The 16,227-nt window shown below is 47.2% G+C and overlaps 1 protein-coding gene across 1 annotated transcript; it reads right to left on the bottom strand.

Moving 5' to 3' along the window:
* Positions 1-8,901: 8,901 nt before the first annotated feature.
* Prkag3 (protein kinase AMP-activated non-catalytic subunit gamma 3) lies at positions 8,902-15,974 on the bottom strand. The gene is made up of 13 exons (XM_027941863.3): positions 15,942-15,974; positions 15,578-15,617; positions 15,013-15,168; positions 14,258-14,664; positions 12,853-12,934; positions 12,670-12,728; positions 12,508-12,553; positions 12,245-12,299; positions 11,939-12,065; positions 11,624-11,789; positions 9,648-9,685; positions 9,337-9,483; positions 8,902-9,018 (listed from the first exon to the last, which is right to left on the bottom strand). The coding sequence occupies exons 1-13, from the start codon at positions 15,972-15,974 to the stop codon at positions 8,902-8,904; spliced, it is 1,473 nt and encodes a 490-aa protein (XP_027797664.2).
* Positions 15,975-16,227: the final 253 nt, after the last annotated feature.

The raw sequence follows: 16,227 nt of genomic DNA, 5'->3' as shown, positions 1-16,227 counted from the left end.
GAAAATTCTGAGAGAGAGCCAACAGAATTCCACACGATTTGTTAGAGGAGGTCTAGGCTGGGCTGCAGTGGCCTCTAATAGATATGGAGCTGAAAGTCACAATCAAGAGGATGATAGTCAAGAAACTGTTGCTACAACTGTGCATCGCCTTAGTTAAAATAAAGGGGGCGGCTGTCCCCAAGCACAACCACCTTGTCATAGACCCGACTGTCATGCCTCTCAGTACTCAAAGAACCAATACTGATTGGCTTGCCTCCTGACTGCCCCTGAGAGCAGGAAAAGAACACTATTCGGCCTCATTTTTCACCTTTCAAATCCCTCAATACAACTGCCTAGAACCTCAGCTGCAAGGCAGGCTGGGGATTGTAGTTTTTACATTTGTAGCCTCTTTAGTAAGAACAGGGGTTGGTATTGAGATCAAGAACACCACACCATGGGCCTGGAAACTCATCGAGTCCCAGCCCCAGCGGTACATTCTTCTGAGTCAGAAAACATAAGAAACTTCATTTTCTTACACTTCTGGGGATAAAACTGTTTTATTGTATTTTAATTTTTTTAGTACTGGAGATTGAATCCAGGAATCCTCTACCACTGAGCTACATCCTCAGTCCTTTTTATTTTGAGACAGTCTCACTATGTTGCTGAGGCTGGCCTTGACTTGTGATCCTCCTGTTTCAGTCTCCCAAGTCACTGTGCGTGCCACTGTGCCTGGCTTGAAAAAATTTTAAAAATTCAGTCATTACCTTGATTCAAATCCTTCAGTGGCTCCCCTCAGTCATCAAACCAAATAAAAAATTCTTCCTATGACTTATAAGACGCATCATGCTCAGGCACTGTCCACCCCCACTGAGGACACCCTTGCCCTAGCTGAGCTTGACTTCTTGCATCTTCCAGAGCACATTATGCTCTCTACTGGCTCACAACTTTGTAGTTACTGTCCCCTCTCTTGGCAAAACACACTCTTCACCAATTGTCATGTCCTCCTAGGGCATGTACTTAATGTCCCTTCTCTTGGCACAATCGCCTCTTCATCAACTGTCACGTTGCCCTAGGGAATTTGCTCTTCCTTAGATCAAATGTCCTGGCTACTGCAGAGCCCTCCTTGACCCCTCTAGGTGATTCCTGTGCCCTCCTCCGTACAGAACTGCGCACCAACATGTCCACCTCACTGTAGACCCGAATGTCTTCCTGGACAGCTGTGAACTCCCTGAAGGGCACAAATCACCTCCTTTCAGTTTGGATCCAGTCTAACTGTCCAGAATCTAAGAGGTGTTGAATAAGGTTGGTTGACCCTGATGCCAGTAATCTTGGCAGCTTGAGAGGCAGAGACAGGAGGCTCACAAGTTCCAGGCCAGCCTCAGCAATTTGGCAAGGCCCTAAGCAATTTCATGTTGCCAAATCCTGTCTCAATATGAAAAATAAAAAGGGCCAGGGATGTGGTTCAGTGGTTTAAGTGCCCCAGTACAAAAATAAATAAATAAGTAATATTTGTTAAATGAGAAGAGACTGGAATAGGAGGAAGAAGGAGAGGAGGAGGGAGGAACACAGCACTTTTCACATTGAGTAGAGAAACCTAGAGGAGATTGGGAGGGATTTCTGATCACAAGGACATGGCCCTTGACTTTACTGGGGCAGTGGGTTCACCTGTGAGGGCTCTTTATAAATTCAGAGGATGGAGTCTTGGATCAAAGAGTGCTAGGATCTCTGTTACAAAGTCAACCAGAGGAGACTTCTGCCTTCCCCAGTGTGTTGCTCCTTGAAACCAGCAGGGCCCAGCTGCTGAAGCCACGTGAACCTCCAACTGCTGGCGCTTGGTGGGAGACACATGTGTGATGTGAACTGGGATTGGGGTTTTGTAACAACTGTGCAAGAGCATTTCTGTGCTCATGATCTCGAACTTGATTAATGATCTCATGATCTCATAATTTGACTAATCTCACATCAAAATCCATGAAGGTCCCGCCATTACAGAACACAATATGAAGATTCCTCAAAAAATTAAAAAAAGCTACCATATGATCTAGCAATTTCAGAATATATACTTGATATATAGTCAAAGGAAATGAAGCCAGCATATTGAAGTGACATTTGCACTCCCATGTTGCTGCTTTGTTCACAATAGCAGAGAGACAGCGCTGACCTAAATGTCTACCGGTGGAAGAATGGTTAAGGAAAATGTAGTGTAGATACACAATGGAATACTATTCAGCCTTTAAAAAGAAGTATAACCTGTTATTTGCAACAACATGGATGAACCTGGAGAATATTATGTTTCATGAAATAAGCAAGCCACAGAAAGAAGTACTTATTATATGTGGTATCAGAAAAAAGTCAAACTCATAGGAAACAGGGAATAAAACTGTGGTTATCAGGGATGGGGGCAAGGGCAAGGGATTAGGGAGTTGTATGTCAAAGGACACAAAATCTCAGGAGGAGTAAGTTCAGGAGATCTATTCTACATTATGGAGACTAGAGTTAATAGCAATATAGTGTATACCTGGGAATGAATGAGGAATTAGACTTTGAGTGTTCTTACCACATACAAAGCATGATAAGGGACAGGGTGTGGCTCAGTAGTAGGGTGCTTGCTTAGTATGCCAAAGGCCCTGTTCAATATCCAGCACGACAAAATCATCATTATCATCATCATCATCATCATCATCATCATCATCATCATCCTGTGCAAGAGCACAGGATGTGAAGTGGTGCTTCCACAGAATGAATATCTTGATTTAGCCATTCCACAATATATATAAATATCAAAAAGTATTTTACACTATAAATATATATAATTTTCATTTGCCAGTTAAAAATATTTTATAAAGAAAACAAATCCGACCAGGTACAGTGTGCACATCTGTAATCCCAGCAGTTCAGGAGGCTGAGGCATGGGGATCATGAGTTCAAAGCCAACCTCAGCAAATTAGTGAGGCCCTAAGCAACTTAACTCTAAATAAAAAAAATATAAAAAGGGCTGTGGGTGTGGCTCAGTGATAAATCTCCAGTTCAAACCCTGTATACAGTTCAATAGTATTACTAAAAAAAAAGAAAGAAAAGAAAACAAATCCGTATCTACAAAAACCCATAAAGACTGTATATTCATGAATGAATATTTATATGTGTGTGTATATATATGTATGTGTGTGTGTGTATCCATAAATAGAATATTATTCAGCCACACAAAAGAAATACTGATTCTTGCCAATTTATGATTCAATCTTGAAAACATATTAAGTGGAAGAAGCCAGACACAGAAGACCACATATTGTATGATTGCATGCATTATGGAATATCCAGCAGAGGAAAGAGAGTAGATTAGTAGTTTTCAGGTGCTGGGAGGAGGGGAGGGAAAATGGGGAGTGGCTGTCAATGGATCTAAGGTTTCTTTGTGAAGTGATGAATGTTATGGAATTACATAGTAGGGGTGGTTGCACAACCTTGTGAATATAGTAATACTATTGGAGTGTATACTATGAAAGGGTGAATTCTACAGTATGTGAATTATACCTCAACTTAAAAAAAAAATCTGTGAAGATAATCTTGGTCAAGATTATTGCAGAATTAACTTCCAAAGCCAGGTATGGTGGCACATGTCTGAAATTCCATCTACTCAGGAGGCTAAGGAAGGAGAATTGCAAGTTGGAAGCCAATCTCAGCAACTTGGGGAGATCCTGTCTAAAAATAAAAATAAGCAAATAAATAAAAATAAAAAGGACTGAGAATGTAGCTTAGTGGTAAAGCACTCCTGGGTTCAATCTCTAGTACCCACCCCCCTGCAAAAAAAGCTTCCCATGTAATCAATACTGTTGAGGATCAAGTACCATAGAAATTTCTGAGGCAACTCTGCCTGGTGTGTATCTCCAGGGCTTATAATCCAAACTCAAATCAAAAATAAAAAATACAAAGTAGAAACACTAGCTAAGTAGATTGGTGAGTGAGTCAAGTCCTTGAGAAGATTAATTAAAGGACATGCTACACTTTCTCACTCTTAGATGTGATATGGGCACAGCTTTAGAGGCTCCCTTCAAAAGCTTTTGCTAACAGGGCTAGTTAGTCAGCTTCTCATTACTGTAACAAAATACCTGAAATAATCAACTTATAAGGAGGAAAAGTTTGTTTTTGTTTTTGTTTTTTTGCCTCATAGTTTGGGGGATTTCAGTCCATGATCAATTGGCCCCATTGTTTGGGGCCTGTGCCAAGGCAGCATATCATGGCAAGAGTGTGTGGTAGAGCAAAGCTGTTCATTTCATGATGGCAGGAAGCAAAAGAAACCCTCTAACCACCCCCCCAAGGACATGTCCCAATGACCAAAAGACCTCCCACTAGGACCCACCTCTTAAAGGTCCCACCACCTCTCAATAGCACCAAGCTGGGGACTAAGCCTTTGAACAACTGGCTTTGAGGGACATTCCAGAAGCAACCTACAGCAAGTGCAGAACCCAAGACATAAGTGCTGAGGAGTCAATGACACAGACATGACACCTTGGCCACAGGGGCTACTAGCAGAAAGCCCAAAAATGCAGCAACAGCGGAGGAGGCGAATCAAAGACTTGCATGCCAAACCAGGAAAAACAAAATACAATGTGGCCAAGAGCCCTGCACTTTATACTTGAAGATTTTTTTTCCTTTTCTTTTTTTAAAGATTTTTGCTTATAGGTAATAGATCTACAGAAAAATAAACTCCACTGGGCTGGGTATGTGGCTCATAGGTGGATCACTTGTCTAGCATGTGTGAGGCCATGGATTCCATCCCCAATATGAGAAGAGAAAGAAAGAGGGAGCGGGGAGAGAAAGGCAGGCAGGCCGACCCATCAAAAGTGTACATGAAATTTTTTTGCTTATCTTGGAGTTGAGAATGGCCTCTGTCTATGCATACTCTGTTGCCATGCCTCATAGACTGCTCTAATGTAAACGGAGACGCTACTTTATTTGACAGTGGATAGTTCAAGCACGCATAAGTGTGACAGGGTGGATGTAATGTCATAGGTAGGTCCCTTCCCTTGCAGCTTTCTCTGTGCAGGGTGAACAGCAGCAGCCCTGTTGGAGGGTTGGCACAAAGCCCATAAGTGGCCAGTAATGGCACTCCCTTCCAGGGTCTGAGAATCTCAGGGTGCCCAAGAGTCACAGCAAAGGGATGTTACAGTGAGGCTCCCTGATGGCCCACCCTACCTGCCTCTATAAGGAAAAATATTCTGCAGGTGTAGGATAATTGCAGAAAAGTAGACATTAATTCAGCCCAGCAGATACACCTTTAACTGAAAAGAATGCACCTTTTGTTACTCCCAGTCCAGCTCATTGGAATTTGTTGGTCAAAGTGGGATCGATATTTTGAGTAAGGTTTTTAAGAGAACAGCTTGTCTTCTTAAACACCTATGCAACACTCTTGTGAATAAAAATAGACAGGGCGTCGGCATTGCCTGGATGTCTGCTTTATTAAAACACTCATATTCTGTAGACATTTTAGCTCTGAATGCATCTTGGTTTGATAATAGAAATTTTTTTCCAAATTGTTGTGTATGATTCTAGTTTTAATATGTCTGTCAAGTAAAAACTTTGACAGTTGTCATCATGGAATGAACAATAATAACATTATACTGAAAACTGTTGTGCTTAAGGATTTGGGGAAGAGGGCTGTGAGGAGGCTAATAAATTATATGTCCTTTATAGCATGCTGTCATTCTTAGCCATTGCTTCTTGTAGACTTTAGTCAAAATTTAATAATAGATAGACCCCATCATGTGACAATAGACAGGGAACCGCATTGACTTTACTATGCAATGAGACATTCATCCTGCTTTCTCAGCATACTCTCATGCTCATCATGTGTTAGTAATTGTAAGTTTCTTGTTTTTATAGAAAATAAACATAGATGCCCAGGCTACACTCCAAAATCAGGAAATGGGTATATCTACGAATGAGTCCCTGGGCTCTGGATTTTACAAAGCTTCCTTGGTGATCCTGAAGCACACCCAGGGCTGAGAACCATTGAGAGGGTTGAGAGAAGAGATGGGGAAAGCAAAGGAGGCCTGAGAGTCCAGCCCTGAGGGCACAGAAACGCAGAGAAGCCTTGGGGGACTGAAGAGGAGCTGGGGACAACAATGCTTGACTCCTACTTAGGCACGAGGGGACAGCAGGGCAGATTGCACTTTAGGGAAGGGTTATTCTGAGCTAGGGTGGAAGTGCTTGCAGCCTCCCTGGAAATTCTACATCTCTTTTTCTGGTAGCCATGATGGCTGCAAGGGTGAGCCAGAAGCTGAGGGTGGAGCTTGATCAAAAGAGACAGTGAGGTGGGATGGTCCCCCACAAAGCGCCCAAGGAGGAGGTCTGCTGGGTCCTCAGAATGGTGACCCCACACAGGTAGAGATGTACATATTCTCAGGAAAGTGTGAGGGGAGGCAAAGGGTACCTGATGACTTCCTCAGCCTTGCTGTTACCCCTGAAGGCCTGTCTCAAGCACAGCAACTCAGAGTCACACCATCAAGGTTATTATTACATCCTCCAGAGCCAGCGCTTGCTGGGGGCAGCCCACCCTGAACTCCCCAAGGACATTGTCACTTGAGAGATCTTCCTTTGGCCCAGATGCAACTGTTGCCCCTATCTCATCCTCCCACTTGAGCCAATACCTCACACCTTCCTAAGGGACAGAGCAGAGCCAGCAGTGACTCTGGGATCTGGCAAAATGGCTAGTGAGAAAATACCTTCATTTACTGCCTGACAGAACAAGCACAAATGTCTCCACTCTGCAGCTCTGGGAGGTAATGGGGGCAAGATCATATTTCAGAAATATTAACCTTACGCTTCCTGCATGAGTCAACTGGAGCTTCAGTGTCCATTGCCTCAGGGGAGGGTGACAGAGGAGAAGCCTAGTCTTGGCTTTGGAGTTTCAAAAGGCTGATCCTCAAAGTGGGTAGCAAAAACTCAGGACACATACTGTGGATTTGGCAGAATATATATATGATGGGTCAGAGAACCAAGGCCTCCTCTCTCCCCATTGGTAAAGGTTCCATAGGCTGGGATGGGCTGGAGAAGACAGTGGACATTTATGGGGTCCCTAAGAAAAGGGGAAAAGTCTGAAGGGGAAGGGATATGTATGATAAATACCTCATACAGGTGAGGAGAGTCTAAGGGTAGAAGAGCCTGGTGCCCCGTTTCCCAGTAGAGTCTGGAAAAAATGGTAAGATGTAGGGTAGAACAGGATACTAGCTGTACAGCTCAGCACATGGGCCTGGAACAGCCTCATAGAGCTTCCAAAGCCCAGAGGGATGCAGGGAAAGGAGCTAAAATGTCTTGCTTGCCCCAAGCAGTCAGGCCCCAACAGGCTTTGGGAATAAGGGAGCACATGGCAATGTCTGTGACTATGCACACCAATGATCCACCAACTGCCAACAGGGATGTTTCAGCAGGTACTGGCATGGTGGGTGCCGCACTGGGGAACAAAGGCTTATGCTACTTAAAGTTTTCCAAACTTAGTCCCAGGAAAAGATGGGAAGAGACTCCAAATTGACTAGATCAATTTCCACCACCTGGTATGGGGTTCATAATAGAAATTGCATTCAGTGTTAGAAAAATAGCTATTTCTTGCAAGCTCAAGTTTTATAGACTGGGTTTTACCTACCATGTAGTAAATTAATAAATATTTTATGATTTTTGTTATAAAGAAAAGATTTTTTTAAAAGTCAGTGGAATAACATTCTATGCACAAAAGAAATGCCACTTGCTGCTTTTGTCAATCGTAGACTTTTCCTCCAAGTCTTACATTCAGAAAGCAGAAGGATCTTCAGAAAGCTGTAAGTTCGGTTAAACAACTAGCATTTTGAGTGGAATCTATAAAAATCCAAGTTCATGGCTTGTTCTTTTTGCATTTGTCTTTTTGATTGCTCATTTTCAGGGATCCAAATACAAGGCCATCTGTCACTGATGAGAGAGAAGGCGTTTTCTGGACTACCATGGAGAGAAGACCCCACACCATCAGACAGTTCTACAAGTAACTGCTGTTCCATTGTGACCCTAGCAGCCCTGAAATGACCACACCAGGAGGGTAGAAGGGCAGCGACAAAGTTATAGGGAACCACTAAAGTGGTCCCCATGGGGAAAGAACAGTTGGGTCTCCCAGGAGCGAGCCAAACACAGTCCAGAAGCCCAGGAATCCAGAGCCCTTGAATAAGCCTGCGGCTACCAGCTCACTACCGCATCCCAACCAGCCCCGATCCAGGTAGGGGAAAGGGATATGAGTGCATATGGGGCACAGGTGGCCCTGGGTTAGTCCCAGTGCCTGTGCTTCAGGGACCTCCAGCCTTGACTCAGTTGTTCTCCTTAATTTCATCATCCCACAGTGCACTGGGCATGCCCAAGAACTTTGGGGAGTATAGACAGGGCAAGGACAACCAGGGAGGCTGGAGAAGCCTGTGAGGAAGAGAGAAGGGAAGATAGTGACCAAATAGGGAGGGGAGTTGTCTTCCCAATAGGAGAGTTGTGCCATCCACTGTCAATAGGTGAAAACTGTCCCCCATCCCTCTGCAAACCTCTAGCAAATGTTACGGGGAAAGAGTCTGCGATCACAACAAATTTACCAAGGTGAGCACTAGGTGTAAGCACCCTACTTTAAGGGAACTTAGTTCTTACTGAGGATAGAAATTCCATTTGACAAAGGTTTATTAGCTTGCTTCCCTCCAGGGGTTCTGCTCAGCTATGAGAGGGGCCATTGCTATCTTCATGGTGCCCCAGTCTGAGATCTAGGAAACTAAAAAGTTATAGGGGCTGATCCAAGGGCCGGGGGCAAAGCCTACCTGGAACAGAGCTGACTTGGCAAACAGATGGGGAAAGATGAAATCTGGGTCCCCTGCTCCTTTCCTTGTCTTCAGGGTATGGAAGGTGAGGGGATAGGAGTGAGGACTCGTATTCTCAGGCACCGAGGGCATCAATGCCAGCAGGGCTCAGCACCAGCGCCTGAAGGATGTCGGAGAGGGAGACCACGCCCAGGAGATGCTGGGTCTCGTCTACTAGCACCAGCCGGTGTACCTGTGGGTCACATGGTTCAGTGACTAACCAGGCCCCACCCCACCCCATCCCAAACAAGCAGGGGAAATAGTTTGACATAGCTGGGGGGACAAGAGGGTGTCTCCTGGGAACCAGCTGGCAATGTCTCTGAGCACTCAGTTGACTGGCCCTTGGCAAGAGAACCTCATAGACAGGACCAGGTGCATACCAAGGTGAATGCCAAGAATTGGTCTCGAAATAGGAGGACAGGCCAGGTGTCCACTGTCCAGGGATGGCTGGAGCCAACATGGAAGAACTGGGCCATCTCTATGGGGGCATTCCTGGAGAGGCACAGGGTACCTGTTCTCGAGCAATCCTGTCAATGACTTCTCCCAGGCTCTCATGGGGCTGGCAGGAAAGAACCCCCTCCAGACACAGTGTCCTCTGTCGCAGGGCTTCTCCCACACTCATGTCTAGGTGGTTGTAGGTTTTCTGGGCAGCCAAATGCTGGGGCAGGGAGAGAAACAGAGTTGCAAGTCACCGTTTTGCTCAGACTCCCACCTCACTTGACAGCACCCCTTACACACTCGTGAAGTGTGTCCACAGATACTCCCCCATCCATCCTCATACCACAGCCTCCCTAAGGCACCCCAAGCCCCAGAGACACTTACAATCACATCAAAGCGGGAGTAGAGGCCCACGACCTGACCTACAAGGGGAGAGAGGAGAAAGACAGGGAAGAGGGCCGCATCAGGACCAGGTGCTGTGCAGAGGGCCTGGGCCAGGTCTTGGAGTGGACTCCTCCATATCCTCCCAGGTTGCAGCTTTATAATGAGGCATCAGGCTGCTCCCTCTGAGCCATGAGTCAGCCTGGCATCACAGAGAGTGAGACCACCTCATCTCCTGCCCCCTGAAGAGATGCAATACGAGAACAGTGCATCACCTATGAAGTGAGTATTCTAGTCCCCAACATGTAGGGCCAACTCATCAGGTTTCCAGGAAACTAAAGCAGAGAATAAGGTGAAATCCACCTCTAGGGAGCAAATGGGCAAATCTGGAGAGGAATATTCTCTGGATAACCCATTCAGGCTCTTCAACTCACCTGCGTCAAACAGTCAGGGGAAAGGGAACAGTTCTAGATGTAAAGAGACTTAAGGGACAAAAGACAGAAATGCAAAATCTGGACCTTTAGTTGGATACTGGTTTGAACAAATCAATTATAAAAGAAAAAAAAATCTTGGGAGAAATTGCAAAATGAGAATAAGTATTGAACATTAGATATAACATTAGTAAATCATTCCTGGTTCTGTTAGGGTAGAAAATTATACTCAGAGACATAATATTGTCTGTAATTTAAAATGCTTTAGAAAAAAAGATAACTGATTATGGCAATACATTAACAATAGTTAATCCAGGCAACATATATATGAGGTTCATTATACAATTTTTTCTTTTTTTAAAAAAACCTTTCTTTTTTTTGAGAATTTTTTTTAATATTTATTTTTTAATTTATCGGTGGACACAACATCTTTGTTTGTATGTGGTGCTGAGGATCGAACCCGGGCCGCTTGCATGCCAGGCGAGCGCGCTACTGCTTGAGCCACATCCCCAGCCCAATTTTTTCTTTTTTTAATAATTATTTTTTAGTTGTAGTTGGACACAATACCTTTATTTTATCTATTTATTTGTATGTGGTGCTGAGGATCGAACCCAGGGCCTCGCATGCGCTAGGCGAGCACTCTACTGCTGAGCCACAGCCCCAGGCCCTAATTATACAATTTTTAAAAATTTATTTGAAATTTTTCCAAGTCAAAAATAAATTAAAAGTAGTTCTTGACAGGCACGATGGCATACACCTGTAATCCCAGCAACTGAGGAAGCTGAGGCAGGAGGATAACAAGTTCAAGGCCAGCCTTGGTAACTTAGAGAGACCTTGTCTCAAAACATAATAAAAATGGCTGGCTGGGGATGCAGCTCAGTAGTGGAGCACCTCTGGTTCAAACCCCAGTACTGAAGGGGAAACCAAACCAAATAAAACACTTCTGGATATCTAGCTTTATTATGGTGAATTTTTTTTTTGGGGGGGGGCGGTGCTGGGGAATGAATCCAGGGGTACTATATCACTGAACAACATCCCCCGCCCTTTTTATTTTGAGACAGGATCTCACTAAATTGCCCAGGTCAGCTGGGAACTCACGATCCTCCTGCCTCAGCCTCCTGAGTCCCTGGGATTACAGGTCTACACCACCACACCCAACCAAAGAAGAATTCTTGTTGTCCCTCTGGTCCTTTCTAAAACAGGAAATTGACTCTGGCTGGGGGCCCAAGATCTCATGGCCCATTTTAAGATGAACTGAGACCAAAAAAAAAAAAAACTGGTCCTGCTGTCTCACCTCACTATGCTGATTTTATTGCAACTAATCTTGTAAATCCTGTGAAGTCAGATGTATGGATATTGTTAAGATTGCCATTTCACAGATAGGAAACTGAAGCAAAGAAAAGTTAAGTGACTGGTCCAAGGCTCAAAGCAGGTGACTTCTACCCCATTCCACCCTGGGCACCCAAGTTGGTGCCACATGGACTCCTGACACCCCACACCCCACCTCATGTTGTCCCCCCCACCCTGCTCTTGCTCTAGTGCAGATACCAGATTCATTGATCACAGGCAGGGCAGACACACGCCGGTCCACGAAGATGTCAAGTGCGGTAAGGACAGGCGCCGTTTCCAGTACCACAGCCAAATCTCGGAATGTGCCGATGCCCAAATCTTGGATAGTGCGGTAGAGGAAGGAGGGCCGGGGCAGCAGGGCACCCTGGTGGGGTGGAGACAGAGTGATGATCAGTGGTCAAGCAGCCCAAGAGGGCTCTGGGTTCCTCCGTCTCCCGCGTCCAGGCTTGAAGACTTAGCCTCTTGGGTCACCTTCCTGTGGCTCCCCCTGCCTCCCCCTGGCCCTGGGCTCACAAAAATGTGCAGGAACTTGAGCAGCCGCTTGTGTGTGAGGATGTAGAGCACCGTGCCAGAGACAGGGTCCAGGACTGGAAGGCGATGGATCCGGTTCTTAATGAGGACATAGACGGCTTCGAACAGGCTGCACAGGTGAGACCAGAGAAGGCGGAGCAGCGTGGGAAGAGACGCCTTCTACTCCAGTCCCCCCAGATAGGAAGGAGGATGGGGCACCAAAGTTGTCTCATCTGTCTGCTTCCTAGGATGGGTCAGGGGAAGGGACAGGGCAAGACAGGGGCTCAGGTAGTTGATGGGGATGCTTACCTGTCATTGGGAGAGATGGAGACCAGAGGCTTGAAGCAGCCTTGAAGGTAGATCTCTGTAGAAAAAGCCAGAGTGAGGCTGAGGGAGTGGCTACTGCCTCGCCTGCAGCTGGACTCTTTTCTTTCCCCAGGCACCTGAGGCTCCCTATTGCTTGCACCCTGCAGGAAACCAGACGGAGGAACCCAGAGCCCTCTGAGCTGGCCCTCCCTCTGCCCCAGGTCCTGGGCCCCACCCTCGACCCCACAGCCCCTCTCCCCACTCACCCCTCCAGGTCTCGATTTTATGTTCTTCAATCTCATAGATCTGGACCTAGAGGCATCGACAAGATTCTGGTTTCAGATGTGGACTTGGCAGGCACCAGGCTCCCTGAAGACCCCCTTCCACCCCAATACTACTGGCACCCAGGGCTCCCGGCTGCTCCTTACCAGGGGGGACCTGTAGTATCTGTGAAGCACCAGGATGAAGTCTGTGATGGTGAGCATCCCTACGGGCAGGCGGGACACAGGGGGGACCATAAGCTTTCTGTCCTTGGGTGTGAGGGAGGTTCAAGGTGCCACTCTCCCAGCGCCCTTGCCATTCCTCACCCCCCCTCCCCAGCCTCTCCTCACCCACAAAACTTTGCTTCTTGCTGTCCCACAGAGGTGCTGCCCGCACACCATTGGCCACCAGGGCAAAGAAGGCCTTCTTGATCTGAAGGATGGGACAGAACAGTGGATGGGTGAGTCCCAAGAGGCCCACATACTCCCCTCTTGCTGCCCCTCAGTGGCCACTCCCCTGTCCACCTGCTGTCCTCTTTGCTGTTCCCACCAGTGTCCTTCCTTGGGATCTTCTCCCAGGTTCTCCTCCACAGGAGCCTGCCTGTCTTTCCCATGTCATGGCACACACTAGACCAGATCCCACTTGGGCACATTTACAATTATAGACAAGGTTGCTTGTGGCGGGAGGTACAGGAAGACCCTCAGCAGTTACAGCAGGTTAGAAGCCCTAATTCAGAGTCTCCACTTGGAAATCATGCATGTACAGACACAAGCATAATTTTTTACTAATCTAAATAAGTACTAGAGATAGAATTATTTACATAATATTTACATAGTTTTTGTCTCTGAATAAACTATAAATTGACTCATATTAAACAATACACTCTGTACATGCTGGTTGTATTTTTCTAATACACATTAAAATAAATACAAAGCTATTGAAATGAAAGTATTTGTTCATGAACTACTAGAACCAAATTGTGTACTGTAGGTGACATACAAACCATGCTTTAAGCATTTTACATATACTGTCTGCTCGATGGTACCAGTAATAAGAACAGAACCACAGCCAGGCGGGGTGGTGCACGCCTGTAATCCCAGTGGCTCGGGAGGCTGAGGCAGAAGGATCATGAGTTCAAAACCAGCCTTAGCAAAAGTGCTAAGGTGCTAAGCAACTCAGTGAGACCCTGTCTCTAAATAAAATACAAAATAGGGCTGGGGATGTGGCTCCGTGGTTGAGTGCCCCTGAGTTCAATCCCCAGTACCAAAAAAACAAAACAAAACAACAACAACAACAAAAAAAAAAAAAAACCAGAACCACAGACGTTTGGTAGCTTAATCTAATGAAAGAGCAGGTACCAGAGATCTTCTAATTTTTTCTGTTACCAAGAGTCTCCTGCTCTTCTTTCCTAAGCAACTCTGCAATGTCTTAGACATACTTCAAAGTTTGTTTTCACTTTGTACTGGGTTGTCCTGATACTCTGAAACACAGGGGGCAAAGCAGGCATTCTGATCTCCATTTTCAAGATAATGGAGATAAAGTGATCAATGCAAAGTTTTGTAGATAGTGAAATTGAAGAGTTGGGATGATGGGATGCTCCCAAAGAACAGAATCCCTCCCTCTCCCCACTGGGCTCCGTGGTGCTAAAGAGCTCTTGAAGGGGACTTGGCAGGGCATGCTGGAGGGTATGAATGGTGGTGACAAGATGGCGTTGAGCATGGAGACCGAGCTCTGGTGTGGCAAGCTGGGTCTCACCTCCAGCGTGGTGTCAAAGATGACCAGCTTGGAGCTGGTTGCCATCGCATCATAGCAGGTGTGCTCCTGCATGAAGTGCATGTAGACCTGGGCCCCAGGCTTCTGCAGCTCGTCCTCCCAGCCCAGGCTGAGTAATGGAGCCTGTGGCGATGGGCATGGGGCAGGCCTCTCTTCCCCAGGGCCTTCAAGTTCGAAGCCCCAGGCTTCTGGGGCTGGGAACTCCATGGCCACCTCCAGATCATCTGTGCTGGAGCTGGCGGCTGAGGCTGCAGAGTGCTGGGGGAAGAGTTCCCACCCTGTGGGCGGGGTGCCCACCCGGGCCAAGGGAGCAGCTTTGGCCAAGGGTGTGGCTTCTGGGAATGTGGCCTCCAGCCCGGTGGACTCAGCAGCTGGCCTGGAAGGGGGACCTGATGGGAAGAGAAGGGGGATAAGATAGTAGCTCCATCTTCAAGCACGTTCTCATCAGCTGTCTCGGTGACCTCGTGGCAGCCTTGGGAAGCTTGGATGCTGTGACTTCATAGTGCAGTGGAGAAGCCGAGTCACCCAGGTGGCTGCTCTGTCTGTGGGTCCTAGCTGGCCACAGGGCCCTTGGCTCTGCCCTGCAGTTGTTCTCTCCCGTGTGGGGAGACAGAGGTCACAAGATGAGGATTGGGCCCAACTCTGTGTTAGGAAGGGATCCATGGAGTCCCGCCACCCAGGCTCTGGGCTTCCCACTGCCCTGGCTGTCACCTCTCCAGAACTGGCCTTGGCCTTACCTTCTTCCAGATCCGGTGGTTCTCCTTCCTCCATAGCCTCCTGCCTCGTCCATCTTGATGCCTTGGCCCCCCGTTTCCCATGGATTATTTCTGAACTGGTGGTCATGGCTGGTGAAGGCCATGAGGAACTGTCTCCTTGCTCTAGGAAGCTCATCTCTGGAAGGGAGAACAGGGCCTGTTTGGTTAAGTGGGTAGTACAACAAAATCAGTTAAAATGTTGTTAATAACACTATTGGCAAACTTCCAGGGGGCTTTTTCTCCATCATATTTCTTATTCTATGCTCATACCAGCTATATAAGGGAGGCATTATTATCATCCCTATCTTACGTGCAAGGGACCAGAAATTCAGAGAGGTTAAGCAATTTGCCACAATCACACAGCTAGGAGGTGGTAGAGTCAGGAGTGGGGTTTAGGAGATGAGAGAAACACACTGGGCAGAGGAGGAAGAAGGAACCTCTCCCAACAAAATTCAGGCTAGGGGCTGGGAATTGGCATACCAGAAATGTGGGGGACAAAGGAAGTGGGAGAGGATGCAGACCCACAGAAAGGGGGCAGTCTACCTACCTTGGTGCTCAGGCTCCCCTAGGCTGCTCCAGGACGGGGTCTATGGGGAGAAGAATGTCTGAAGGGGTGGGAAAAAAGCCTTGGGTTCCCGAACCGCAGGTCTTCTTCCCTCTCACTGTACACATAGGCACACACACAAACACACACAGAAACATCCAACCACTCCTAGACACACACAGGACTTATACACACTCACACACTATGTATATACACAGGCACCAACATACTCACACAGAGAAAGTGTAGACCAAACAGCACACACGCACACAACCACACATACACACACATTCACACGTGGTGCCCTCTGTGCTCTCCATCCTTGGGCCCTGCTGCCCCGGTGCCAGCCCCACTGGGACCCCAGTACCCTGCGCAGTGCGTGCTCCAGCTCGGGCTCCATGCAGCAGGCCCCAACCAACCGTGAGCAAGTGCCGACTCCCCGGCTGGGCAGCACTATTCTGGGCCCGGCCTCTGGCGCCCTGCCTTGCCGGGATCGGTTTCTCTGATTGGGTGTCAGGCAGCCGGGAGGGAGGGGGCCACCCGCAGCTGCTCCAGCCCAGGAGCCTGGGGGCGGGCTGGGGAGGCGAGGGGCGAACCTGCGAGTCTTGGTGCCTGGTCTTCGGTGGCCTCCAGGTCTCCCAGGACAAGCTAGA

Source organism: Marmota flaviventris, chromosome 11 (genome assembly GCF_047511675.1).
Source record: "Marmota flaviventris isolate mMarFla1 chromosome 11, mMarFla1.hap1, whole genome shotgun sequence".
Taxonomy (NCBI): domain Eukaryota; kingdom Metazoa; phylum Chordata; class Mammalia; order Rodentia; family Sciuridae; genus Marmota; species Marmota flaviventris.
The sequence above is the reverse complement of the archived record's forward strand: the minus strand, read 5'-3'. Positions and strand labels throughout refer to the sequence as shown.